This window comes from Nilaparvata lugens, chromosome 6 (genome assembly GCF_014356525.2).
Source record: "Nilaparvata lugens isolate BPH chromosome 6, ASM1435652v1, whole genome shotgun sequence".
Classification (NCBI taxonomy): Eukaryota; Metazoa; Arthropoda; class Insecta; order Hemiptera; family Delphacidae; genus Nilaparvata; species Nilaparvata lugens.
In genome coordinates this window covers 37,358,827-37,373,255 of record NC_052509.1, presented here as the reverse complement: position 1 = coordinate 37,373,255, position 14,429 = coordinate 37,358,827, and the positions used below count along the sequence as shown (strand labels likewise).

At 35.3% G+C, this 14,429-nt stretch overlaps 1 protein-coding gene across 1 annotated transcript; it reads right to left on the bottom strand.

The window, feature by feature from the left end:
* Nucleotides 1-2,363: 2,363 nt before the first annotated feature.
* On the bottom strand, nucleotides 2,364-14,067 carry LOC111059404 (heat shock protein 83). Its single transcript, XM_022347057.2, has 5 exons — nucleotides 13,914-14,067; nucleotides 13,133-13,338; nucleotides 6,935-7,081; nucleotides 6,091-6,209; nucleotides 2,364-4,568 (listed from the first exon to the last, which is right to left on the bottom strand). Exons 3-5 carry the CDS (start codon nucleotides 7,079-7,081, stop codon nucleotides 2,642-2,644), a joined length of 2,193 nt encoding a protein of 730 aa, XP_022202749.1. The 5' UTR covers nucleotides 13,133-13,338; nucleotides 13,914-14,067; the 3' UTR covers nucleotides 2,364-2,641.
* Between the last annotated feature and the right edge of the window lie 362 nt (nucleotides 14,068-14,429).

Below are 14,429 nucleotides of genomic sequence, written 5' to 3'. Positions count from 1 at the left end.
TCAATCTTTTCCACTCGAATTTTTTTGTTTAATTTGTATCTGAAGCCTGATAATTGAGAATCTAAAATCAAACTTTGCATAGATGGGGCGGAGCTCCTGAAATTTTTATAGATATGGGACTTGTGGCAGTTGATAGAGCTTATCGATGACTATTCTAGGTATAACTTTAATCAAAAGTGTTGGAGCAGTTTTCGAGAAAATCGTGAACAACTCTGTTTTTGACATTTTCGCCATTTTAGCCGCCATCTTGAATCGCATTTGATCGAAATTGTTCGTGTCGGATCCTTATAGTGTAAGGACCTTAAGTTCCAAATTTCAAGTCATTCCATTAACTGGGAGATGAGATATCGTGTACACAGACGCACATACAGACCAATACCCAAAAACCACTTTTTTGGACTCAGGGGACCTTGAAACGTATAGAAATCTAGAAATTGGGGTACCTCAATTTTTTTCGGAAAGCAATACTTTCCTTACCTATGGTAATAGGGCAAGGAAAGTAAAATTGCCCGGATCCCGGGGTCACGACTAGAAGGTTAACATTGAAAAGATAGGAAGAATAGACTAATGACGTCACACCGACCAGCTGGTTTGGATTTGTTGCTGAGTACCTTGTATTCTTTGTACACTACCTTGTATTCTAGGTTGTATTCTTTGTACACTACCTTGTATTCTAGGTAATTCGGATTCAATGACTCAGCGACAGCTGAGTTAGAAGTGTTGGCCAATCTATTGCTTCTACGATTCATGACTAATAAATCATAGAATCTAATGAATTTAACAGTTGTATGTGCTCCAGCACAGCCTACTATAGATGAAAGCTCAAGTAATCTATGTAAAGTAAGCCATGGCTCTAATGACACTTCACGAGCTAGCTGATTGATCAATTCTTTCTCAAGTTATTGTAGAACATACAAATAGACGGGCAACGACTTTGGCCTTTAGTATGTAAAAAGTTAGAACTCGCTAACGCTCGTTCAATAAAGCAATCTTGTCAAATAAAAAAAATTCGTTCAAGTTTAATCGTATGTTCTCTCTGATTCAAAGTATGCCGTACTTAGCCTCACGAATAATATTGATAGTAATAGAAAAAATTGTGATATGAATATTGTAGGTAATTATGTTCAAAGTCGATTTAAGTTTCAATTTTGTTAATCATGCCAGTTAAGACAATTTTCGAATTATATGCGAGATACCAAAAAATGGTACCTTTAAACCACGCCCACTCCATTAGCACAGGTAGGGACTTTGGATATGTTTACCTTCCTTACTACCTCAAACAGAACCTTGAGGTCAAAAATTGTCAACTTTTCCCTCTATTGACTGGATTTTTACAGCGTACCATTAAATTAAATTCGGGTATTTTTCAAAGATCTAATTTGCTCAATTATTGATAAGTTCAATGAACTTGTCATGCGTACCAAATAAAAAGAAAGCTTTCAAGTTTAAGTCCCGTTCTCCCGTTACAGAATAATGTACCGATGAACACTTATGTCCAGTTTCACCAAGGTCGCTCAGCGGTCAGATCAGGTAAAATTTATAACGAATGCACTGAAAGATATTTAAATAATATAATTATGATTTTCATGACAATATAGTGAGGTCCACGTTGTGATGTCAGTGAAGATAAGAGTACAGCGTTGTCGATTCTATGCCTTGCCACTGCCTTCCATAGAAGATACAATCTGTCAACATTGCAGAGCTAAAAGAGGATAGCGCTTATATCTGGTGTCCAATAATAGACATGGGATAGAAACACCGAAGTTAATCAAATACTACCATTACAACATGGACCTCACGATAGATAATTCCATTGCACACCATTGGTAAATCGTACAATACTTGACGACCATGATGAAAATTCTCTCAGTCAAGGTTGGTGAAACCAGGACCTCCTAAATAGTGCAATATAATAGATGCATTGCCATTCAATGATCATTCTTTGAAGAGGTTATAACAATGAATATTATAATGTATGAATTAGTTTTAAAACCTTCAAAATATGAAGGAAGGTTTGAAAGTACGATTTACAGACACCTGTGTTTTTAACTCTATTCCAAGATGACATAAACATTTTGAATAATGTATTATTTAGTAACAAGCTATTACTTATTTACAAAAGCCAGTAAATCTTGTAATGCCCTGTGCCATCAAGTATGTTGAGAGAATTTTAAATTATTTTAATATTTCATTACTTCTGTAATTAATAACAGAAGACATCAAGATGTACACCACTCGACTGAAAACACAAAATTATCAAGAAAAAAATTATCAAAATTATTAATTAACAAAATTATCAAGTAAGTTCAACTTATTCTTATTACTAGATTCAAGGGTAAATATCCATAAAATACAAAACATCATTTATTAGAAAACCGAGAATGTTTTATTCTCTAATTAATACAAAAAGTTCCAGAGTGAAACAAAATTCAGAAAAAGCTAATCGACTAGGTAGCAAAATAATTGAACACATAACAGTGCGAAACATGTAGTTTAACAATAATCGAATACGAATCTTATCAAGAGATCTTACCTCGTAGTATATATATATATATATAAATCAAGAATACTAGTAATCGATCGCGTATTAACAAGGAATGCGAGGGTTTATGTACAAGTCTTTTGTAACACATCAACAGTCTTAGTCAACTTCCTCCATGCGTGAGGCGTCCTCAGAAGCTTCGCCTTCGAGGGGCGGCATCTCGGCATCCACCTTCTCGTCGTCGTGAGGAACGGGGTCATCCTCCTCGATGCAGAGGCCGAGCTTGATCATGCGGTGGATGCGCGCGGCGTGCACGCCGGGGTCCTCGAGCGCAAAGCCCGACGAGAGCAGTGCCGTCTCGAACAGCAGCATCACCAAGTCCTTGACGGCCTTGTCGTTCTTGTCCTCATCAGCCTTGGTGCGCAGGGTGTCTATGATCGAGTGGTCGGGGTTAATCTCCAGATGTTTCTTAGCGGCCATGTATCCCATGGTGGACGTGTCTCTCAGAGCCTGTGCCTTCATTATGCGCTCCATGTTGGCCGTCCATCCGTACTGTGATGTCACTATGCAGCATGGCGACTCAACCAACCTGTTGCTCACAACCACCTTCTCCACCTTCTTGTCCAAGATGTCCTTCATCACCTTGCACAAGTTCTCGAACTTGGCCTTGTCATCCTCACGCTTCTTCTTCTCAGCCTCATCCTCGGGAAGTTCGAGACCTTCCTTGGTGACAGACACTAGCTGCTTGCCGTCATATTCCTTCATCTGCTGGACGACATACTCGTCAATGGGTTCAGTCATGTACACCACCTCAAAGCCGCGCTTCTTCACCAGCTCGACAAATGACGAGTTGGCCACCTGGTCCTTGCTCTCACCAGTGATGTAGTAGATGTGCTTCTGGTTCTCCTTCATGCGGCCCACATAGTCCTTGAGCGAGCAGTTGTCGTCGCCTGAGGCTGATGTGTGGTAGCGCAACAGGTCAGACAGCTTCTTCCTGTTCTGGCTGTCCTCGTGGATGCCCAGCTTCAGGTTCTTGCTGAACTGTTCATAGAACTTCTTGTAGTTGTCCTTGTCCTCGGCCAACTCCTCGAATAGTTCCAAACATTTCTTCACCAAATTCTTCCGAATGACTTTCAGAATCTTGTTCTGCTGGAGCATCTCACGAGAAATGTTGAGTGGGAGATCCTCGCTGTCGACTACGCCCTTGATGAAGTTCAGGTACTCGGGGATGAGGTCTTCACAGTTGTCCATAATGAACACTCTGCGCACATACAGCTTGATGTTGTTCTTGCGCTTCTTGTTTTCAAAGAGGTCGAAGGGGGCACGACGGGGCACAAACAAGAGAGCTCTGAACTCGAGTTGACCTTCAACAGAGAAGTGCTTTACAGCCAGATGGTCCTCCCAGTCGTTGGTGAGCGACTTGTAGAACTCGCCGTACTCCTCTTGACCGATATCGTCAGAGTTCCTGGTCCAGATGGGCTTTGTCTTGTTTAGCTCCTCATCCTCGGTATACTTCTCCTTGACAGTCTTCTTCTTTTTCTTTTTCTTCTCGCCATCCTCACCCTCATCTTCCACATCCTCGATCTTTGGTGTCTTGTCCTCCTCGTCTTCGGCCTTGTCACCCTCACCCTCCTTCTTCTTCTCCTCCTGCTCCTCCTCGTCAGCCTCGTCGTCGCTCAATTCCTTGTCGCGCTCCTTCTCGACCAGCAGCTTGATGGGGTAGCCGATGAACTGAGAGTGCTTCTTCACCACCTCCTTGATCTTGCGCTCCTCGAGGAATTCGGCCTGGTCCTCCTTGATGTAGAGCACGATCTTGGTGCCGCGGCCAAGGGGTTCCGTGTGGTCTGGACGGACCGTAAACGAACCTCCAGCGGATGACTCCCACAGGTATTGCTCATCGTCGTTGTGCTTCGACGTCACAGTCACCTTGTCGGCCACCAGGTAGGCCGAGTAGAAACCCACACCAAACTGACCAATCATCGAGATGTCGGCGCCGGCCTGCAGAGCCTCCATAAACGCCTTTGTTCCTGATTTTGCGATTGTTCCCAGGTTGTTCACAAGGTCAGCCTTTGTCATACCAATTCCGCTGCAAAAAAACAAAATACATAAGCTATTCAAATTTGATAAATGTTATATTCAATCATAGCTAGTTGAATCCCAAAACTTGAATGAAACGTTATTTTTCTTAACTCGTCCATAATAATATCCAAGATACTTATTCACAATTACCGTGAATGACATAATATTTGGTTATCAAAATGGATTTTTTTTAGTTCTTCAATTTGAGCCGAGTGAAAACATTAAATACAAGGTGTTGATAAAAACTCCATTTGGAATTTCAAATCTTCACATAAATAAAAGTTTCTATTCAAAAAATCGATAAATGAACCACAACTGATAACCACAAGCAAAGTTGGAAATTACATCGGGACTTGATGTAAACGCCTACATTTGATAGGAATTAATTATAAATCGTTATTTTAAAAAATCAATTCAAATTTAATGCGTATTTAAATTGAAAGAAAATTATGAAACCGTTTCGAAATAGTTATTTGTGCAACTAGTGCGCAAAGTGACAGTTTGCTGCACCGAAAGAAACGTTTACTAGGGCGGAATGGTTTGTTGAGTGCAGCAGAGGAACTTTGCGCACGTATTTCACATTAAATTTGTCCTACAGTTACCATTGAATATGAAAAGTGGGTAATTATGGGTAAAATTCACTGAAATCCATCAAATGTTTTTCTGTGTAATTTTATTATTAATAAAAACCTTAATTTATTTAAAATTGAATAATGTGGTAGTAAATGAATGAAGGGGCGGCTGTCACTCATGTGGTGGCTGTCCTCGTTGTCCATCGTTATTATAACGTGAACCATAACACTATACCACAGTAACTGTTACCAACTTTATTTTGATTTTGCTGCACTGGTGCTCCATATAACCTACTACTATTTTGCGTTGCCATGTTGCAAATCTGGAATGCAGAAAAAAATTTTCCAGCACTACAGCGGAAAAGTGATTCTTTGCGTTCTGTAATCAGTGCACCACTGATTAGTGTACCACTATTCAAGGTAAGTGTAGGAAAAATAATTTGAAATAATTCTTACAATTTCAAGATTCAATATCGACAGAAAGATTCAGTTCCATATTAGTTCAATAATAGTTAATATTGGAAGCTTTCCTATTTCTGCTTTATCAATACCGTACTAAAAGAAAAGAACTGGCTTATACACGTACGGGATACAAAATTCACGAATGTAGCTAGCATCATCATGTTCGAAGTACTGGACTAATCAACTTGAGATTTTGCATATAGATTTGCATATAGGGTCGTTATAGGCCTATTCTGAATGCAAGATAATATCATATTATGATTCATTACTCCAAGTTTTTATTAGATCCTTGCGGAACACGGGTTAATTGCTAGTGTTGAATAATCCATTAATTCCTCATAATTGATTTTTGAACAATTCTACCTGAAGGTAAAATGCTGCTGAGCAGCAAAATAGCTAAATTAATAGTATTTGAGATTCCAGAATAAATCATTCATAAGCTATTCTGTAATCGAGTATTCATTACAAAATATGAATATTGCAGTGAACACTTACGTATCAATGATGGTGAGTGTTCTATCATTCTTGTTTGGGATGATCTTAATCTGCAGGTCCTTTCCAGATTCCAATTTGCTGGCATCAGTGAGACCTTCGTATCTGATCTTGTCCAAAGCCTTTAATAGAACATAATAATTGGAATTAGATATTATTATTAAAAGCTACCAAAATGATTGCATATTTAGAAGCAATCGAATCAATTGAAATACAGTTGCTGTAACTGAACGGATTTTACAATCTAACATCATCAATACATTTTAGGTTCTCACGACCACCGGAATCAGCAGAATCCACACAGAATGTAGCACTGCTGACAGCTCCAGCATTATATATATACACCAATCAAGTAGAGCTATCAACCAACTTTCTACAACAACATTTTCCTTTAGGAACAATGATCAATGTTTAGAATACAATAAACAAATTACTACACACACAATAGGGTGACAGGACTATAAAATAAGTCCACAATAGGTTCCGCACAAAACCTATTAATAAAATTTTAAATCATAACTTCAAGTGTGCATAGCTCCCTCACATAGCATTGATGAAAATATAAAATCATCTAACCTAAAAAATGTAACCTATGATTCATTAGGCTGTATTATAAATTATGATTCATCCAATGAATATAATTTAAAAAACTGATCAAATCAACATTATATGATTTTAATAGTCAGGTAAAATTACAATATTATTGAAAATAATATTAGATTTTAGATTACACAAGTGAACTAACTTTAAATTCCAGATTTAAGCAACTCCAATTGGGCTATAGCGGTCAAATAGTGCAAGTTAGCACAAATTAATGTATTTTAGAAGTCAACTTTATGTTACTTACATCAGAAGAGTTTGAAATCAATTCACGAAGAAAGATTTCTTTGTTGGAGTAGAAGGTGTTTATGATCAATGACATTAACTGGGCGATTTCCGCCTGGAAGACAAAAGTCTCCACCTCTCCGGCTTCCATCTGTACGTCTTCTGGCATCTAAAAAATTCAAAATAACAATATTATTATATAGAATCACTAGTACTCTTATTTTCTTGTCTTTGGCGACATGACCGATTTTGGTTATTTATCTCATCATAAAGTGTTCAAGTAATAATGTTAGTTGAGTAATGTGGTTCGTTTTGGTTCTAAAACTGAACTGTTTATTTTTATAAAATTAACAAATTATAATGAAAGGGATAGTGAAGCTGATGTAACAGCTGGGTTTACTATCTTGTTATTAACCATCAAGAAGCCCTAAGAAATAAATTTAATATTAGGTTAGACGTTGTTTCGAAGAAAATATTCAACGTGAACAAATTCCTCTTCAAGGGAGTTATTGTTAGCATCTATCAGATATTTATCACTCTGCATAACTCAAAATATAACATACGACAACAGATTATCCAATACAGTATAATCCAAACTATACCTATAATTTTAATATTGTACCTATTATTAACGGGATTTCATCTAAGGGATGGAAAGAAATAATCTACAATATAATAAAGTGAGGAATTGGCTTATTCGTACGGAATAGAGATTCACAAATGTCGCATCATCACGTCTGAACTATTGGACTGATTATAACTTGAAATGTTGAATTATACAGAGTGTATCAGTAGTGTCGAACATTCTAGGGTATTGTTCCTGGATGATAGGAGACTACAAAATGTCATATTTGAAGTGTCCAAAACTCAGCGGTTATCCTTATAGCTGCCAATTTTTTTCACTTGGGAATTTTCATCTCAAAAACGAAATGTTGTATTGATCTGCAATTTGGTATGAATAATTTATGCTATACAGACTCAACTTAAAAAAATCTAGTGTGGCGCACTCACACAACTTTCCTTGCCGTTATGAAAATTGATCACCTGAAGCTAGTGTACTCGCGCATCTGAAGTCTACTATTCAAAGATATAAGACAGCTGGTGATAGGTCAATAACGCTGGAAACACACGAGGTCTGCTATCTCTTCGTAGTTCAGATTTAATAGAACCAACAGTTTTCAATTTAATAATCACATTTTCTCGGATTTCAAGCTTATTTTCAATTCTAGGTGGAAATGTTACTGGACATGAATTGCAGAGATTTTCATGCTCAATCTTTTCCACTTGAAGTTTTTCGTTTAAATTGTATATGAAGGCTGATAATTGAGAATCTAAAATCAAACTTTGCATAAATGGGGCCAAGCTCCTAAAATTTCTACATATATAGGACTTGTTGCAGTTGATAGAGCTTATCAATGACTAATCCAGGTAAAAATTTGATCAAAATCGTTGGAGCCGTTTTCGAGAAAATCGCGAAAAACCCTGTTTTTGACATTTTTGTCATTTTAGCCGCCATATTGGATTGCATTTGATCGAAATTGTTCGTATCGGATCCTTATAGTGTAAGGACCTTACGTTCCAAATTTCAAGTCATTCCGTTAAATGGGAGATGAGATATCGTGTACACAGGCGCACATACACACACACATACAGACCAATACCCAAAAACCACTTTTTTGGACTCAGGGGACCTTGAAACGTATAGAAATTTAGAAATTGGGGTTCCTTAATTTTTTCGGAAAGCAATACTTTCCTTACCTATGGTAATAGGGCAAGGAAAGTAAAAAATACACTCAAATTAAAAAATTAAATAAAAAAAAATTTTGATGTAAATTTTCATAATGTCGGCCATTTCAAATTTTTGATTGCAAATTTCACGAAAACCGTTCACTTAAAAAAACTTAAGAGACAAAAAAGTTAGCAAATTTCATCAAGATTCCAAGGATATCTCATTTATCAAGATTAAGCAAATAATAACAGAGAAATTAATTCTTTTTGTACTGCATGTATGACTATGTATATACAGACAAGATCATCTATGAAAAACATTGTAGAATAATCTGAATGGCCATATGGAGCCATACCGAGTTTCAAAGCTTTATCTTAAATACAGTTGGAATTGAAAATTTAATATTAGGCCAGTCACTATATACATTGGTGCAGGCAATTTATATTGTAGTTCTGATTTTTTAATATATTATTTGGGTACATAAGAGAAATCCGGAACCAATTTCTTCATGCAAAATTAGCTTGTGCTAGATACAGGGTGGCCCAAAAACCTCGTATTTTCGGCTCATTTTCAGTTTTCAGCTATTTCTGCCAAATCTCGTAATCGGACAGAAAAATTTGCTCTCGCCTTTTTTTAGATTATAAAATTCTGAATAAAATGAGATCATTTGGAACTCTGTATCTCCAATGAGTGCTGAGTTATGATTTTTCAAAAATTAGTGAAATTTGAAGAAAAAATAAATTTTGATGAATTTTAGTTTTTGATCAACAATATCTTACGATTGTTACCATTTAGTTGTATAATTCAAAATCCCTCTGGGCGTATTTTTGTGCTCTACAATCTGAGATCAGGTAGAGCGCTCTTATCTCATATAGATTTCCATGTACACCTGACAACAATGCTCCTTGTATTGTGAAAAACACCTAATTTTCAGCTTCAACCATCATCAACAACTACATGAGATCATGTTCTATGAGAATCACCCATTAGATGCACTTCATTTCAGTATTTCCTAGTGGAGAGGCGCGCTCAAGGACACCTCAAGGATCAAAATTTCAAACACGTATAACTTTTGACACAATGCTCATATTTCATCGTACTTACACTTCATTCTTCTCGGCTCGTCAAGGCGGTCCAAAATCATGCATCATAAGTCAAATTCGGTCAAAAAATGGAAAATTTATTGTTGAGTGTACTTAAGCTCATATTCCAATACACAAAAAATGGCCAATTTGCCCAGTCAACAAGTGTTATAGAGGGAAAAGTTTGGAAGACAATTTTTGACCCCGCAGTTCTGTTTAGGGTAGTGAGGAGTTTAACATATCAAAAGTCCCCACCACTACCCCCTGTGCTAAGAGTGTGGGGGTGGTTCAAAGGTACCATTTTTTTGGTTTCTCGCATATAACTCGAAAATTATGGATTTTACAGACTTAACTAGGCTACTCTATAAGAAATTAAAGCTTACATAATTTCCTACAATATTGATCTAACAACTTTTTCAATATCTCTTTTACTTTTCAAGATATCCGCTCTAAAAGATGTGACATTTTTGAAAAAACACATTATTCTTAGATTTTTTTATATTTTTGCTCTTATAACTGTTTTAATATCGATGGGAAAAATCCATGCTGATCATGAGCTTTCAGAGCATCAAATTCTCTTCAATTTGATGTATAATTTCACAAGTTTACGCACATCCCAACGACTTTTGCAGCAGCTTCAGTGTTGAGTGTGAGATCTTCAGTAATGCAAAAATAGACCAATTGACAAAGGAATTTAGAGAGAATGTTTTGAACACAATTTTTGACTTCGCAACTTTGTTGGGACCAGTTAGGGGATGAAAATATCAAAAGTCCCCATTCCTACCCCTTGTGCTAAAGGGATGAGGGTGGTTTAAAAGTTGCATATTTCAATGTTTTGCTTACACGTTCAAATCTTGAGGAAAATGCGTTCAACCGACATGACTAACTATTCAAAAATAAAGCTTGATAAATTCTCTACAATATTTGTTCTGTGGTGGTTAGTGATATCTCCAACAGTTTTCGAGATATACGCTTTTAAATGTGCTATGTTAACCTCCCAACTAGTCTTCATTAAGCTACAAAGTCAAAAATTGTGTTCCAGATGTTCCAGACTTAAATTTCACTGTCAAGTGATCAATTGTTACGAAATTAAAATGTCACGTAATTCAATTTACGACACTAATTCTGGAACACTGTAGATTTTTGATTTACCAAAAGGATGGTTATAGGTCTATTTTAAATCAAGATTTCAGTTTGTCAAGTATTCAATTATACCTTAGCGGAGCACGAGTTACCTGCTAGTATCAAATAAACCTGTTGGGCCACCGAATTTGATACTTTTTTCAATATCTCAATACCAATCATTTTCTATTGGATTGGATCAGGATGTGTACCCAGTTTGTAAATAATGGTCTCAAAATAAAAAAGTGCGTCAACCAAGGTAAAAATTAAGAAGGGTGTAATTTGCATTGACAATTGCTGGAAAATATTAAGAAACTAATGTGAAATGTGTGAAAAGATTATTAATCTTCTAAAATATGATATAACTAAAATGGAAAATGAATAATAACTTAAAGAATAATGAAAAAAGAGGATAATACGGCAAACACAGGTTCAGAATCTGTGAATCTAACTGAAGAATCTTATAATAGATGTAGATCAATAATGTACTCTTATGATATAAAACACTCTAGAAACAACAGGGGTAACCCGTACCAAATATATTTTTTCCAAACACTTCTAAACAACTTACGGCTTCTAAGTCACGAGTGCAGTAAAAAAGACTAGTTGGAGAATAAAAAATCTGGTGTGATACACTCACACAACTTTCCTTGCTCATTGATCTATAAATCTCATTAACGAGGATAATTTAGGGGAATAACAATATGCCGATGGGCGGTTAAATAATTAAAACTACGATTATACTGTTGTTATTGTGTTCAGAGTACATTTTCCTTTGCTTGAATTATAAAATTTGAGGATTTTTTAAAAGTTGTCAAAACAGCTGTTCTACAAATAAAATATTGACAAGTGTTCTTTTGAATGAACTGCTCTACCTACCTACCTCACTCACGAGAAGGAGGATAAGTACATTTCTCAAGGATGGGGTAAACCCCCTGTTAATTTCTCAGGGAGGAGACTCATGCCAGTTTATAGAGCTGATATATAACTATACCGGGTATGAATTTGGAAAAAAAATCGGTCAAGTCATTTTTGAGAAAATAGTGATTTTCTTCAAAAATTTCAAGAAAATTCATTCTTCTCAGGAATATTACAAAGCTCCTGCAATTTTCCCAGAAATGAGACTCATGTCAGTTGATAGGGTTTATAAATAGCTATTTAGGGTATAAATTTGAAGAAAATCATTAGAGGCGTTTTCGAGAAAACCGTGAAAAACATAGTTTTTTAGCCATTATCCGCCATTTTGAATTGAATTTTACTGAATTTCTTATTGTCGGATCCTCATGGTATAAGGACCTTAAGTTTAAAATTTCAAGTCAATCGGTTAATTAGGAATGGAGTTATCGTGTTCACAGACACACACACACCCAAAAATCATGTTTTTGGACTCAGGGGACCTTGAAACGTATAGGAAACATGAAATTAGGGTACCTTAAATTTTTTTGGAAAGCAATACTTTCCTTACCTATTGTAATAGGGCAAGGAAAGTAAAAAAATTCTAGGTCTACAAACCAAATTTACTAGGTAAAAACAGAAGATATGTTCAGTAGAAAATGATCAGGATGATTTATTTACGTGTAACCTCTGTAGTCTTTCTAGAGTTAATATTTTATAAACGCTATGCGTTTATAATTTAGGTTAGCCTAGGTTGATTAATTAAGAGTTCGAATGAGATTATGGAGTTCTGATAAAACTCAATACTGCACAAACTTGTGAAGAAATTAATTGCACTAAGGTTATTTACAGCAAATAGGCTAAATTCAATCCACTAACTTATTTCAGAGTTCAACAAATTACAGTTGACAGATTAAAATTATCAAGGATTGCAGACGAAAATAAGTATGCATTAACAGGTTTCATTCAATTGCTAGACAAGACAACTATAACAATAGCCTAGAATATTGTTCAAAGATTATACCTACCGGTATCTTCAAACCAAAATACAAATAGGTGTAAGTGTACGTCCAGTAATAAATTGTGAATAAAATTAGGAAAAATTAGACATCAAAGTGGATAGGCCTAAATGTTAAATTTCCTCAATACACATACACGATTATTAATATACGAATTATCAAATTACTATAAAATTTAAAATTAACTACTATTAATTTAAAATTATAATTAACTTAATTAAACAAGAAACATCACTAATTGTGGTCTGATCTCACGTTTTCAATTATTTTAGAAAAACGTTTCTCAAAACGAATAAGTATACTCAATCATTTTTAACTGGATAGTGGATGAAATAAATTAAATTGGAGAATTCAAATCATAAAAATCTACTCACCTTTATGCACAAGAGTAAATTTACAAAATCACAACACGAATTTAACGAACTTTAAGGTTTAGCTTTCTGAGTTCTGATTAACAATGTGACCGGCAATGTCTGTTCGCGTATTTATAAACGCAATGGAACATTCTAGAAGCTTTTGGTTAGGTTCCGGCTTCCTGAAGCTTCTCGAATGTTCTATGAGTCAAAATAGAACTTGAGTACTGCAATTTCAGATCTAATTACTAAATAATTTCAAATAATATTAATTAAATAATTCAATTTTAAATTTAATAAGTAACAACCAATCATTCAATAAGATAATCAATGTGGATTTTGCTGTGATGAAATATTATTTTGATACCTAATTCCGAAGTAGCTTCCTGTCAAGCCGGCGGTTCATTGAATCGTGTGGTCATGGAAAATCGAACTTTCTGGAATATTTTGGAGAATGAATTTACGTCTGTAAAGAGAATTAGAGAAATATATTATTTATTGTATTTTTTGTTTCTCAAAAATTTCTATTAAAACGTTTTAAAACTTGAGAATCTATAATAATTGGGAAAATATAATCATAATTTAGAAGAAATAGGTACCGGTACGCTCACAGTAGGCTACCTATTCCTATTAGAAATACGTATTTTGTAATTATTTTCACTGATATTGGAATCTCTTCTTGAAAAAAAAATTTTGCCAAATGAGCCAAAATAATATAATAATATTATAAAATAATTATAATGATAATTATAAAAGCATTAAAAAAAGCGAATAACAAATTGTCTCAAGAATAGATCGGTACCTGTCACAAGAAAAGAAACATTGCTAAGTTAATATTATTATTATTATCCCAAGACCCAACAAAGGAACACTGGGGCACTGATTACCCCACTGGATTTTTTCCCCAGTACAGTACTGTGATGTTTTCAGCCCTACCTACCTCAACATTCGTGACTACTTTCTCACAATGCTGTACCGTATTTATTATCTGATCATTTGTGGTGATAATGAGAGATGTTTCATTGATTCAATCTATAGTGTTCGGGGCTTACATTGCCCCAGTGTAGGCCTGCCTTTCGTACGGTACCATATTTTTTATAATAAACTTTAATTTGAAGATTTTCGGTGCTTCAAAAATACTTATTTTGCTATGCAATTTCCATTCATAAGTGATACTGTACTAATAGTCCAATTACTATTATTGGTGCTTAATTTTATATTGTAGTTCTGATTTTTTAATACTGTACATCGTTTGGATAAATGAGAGAGGTCCAGAACCAATTTTTTCATGCAATATTTCCTTGTGCTAGATACAGAT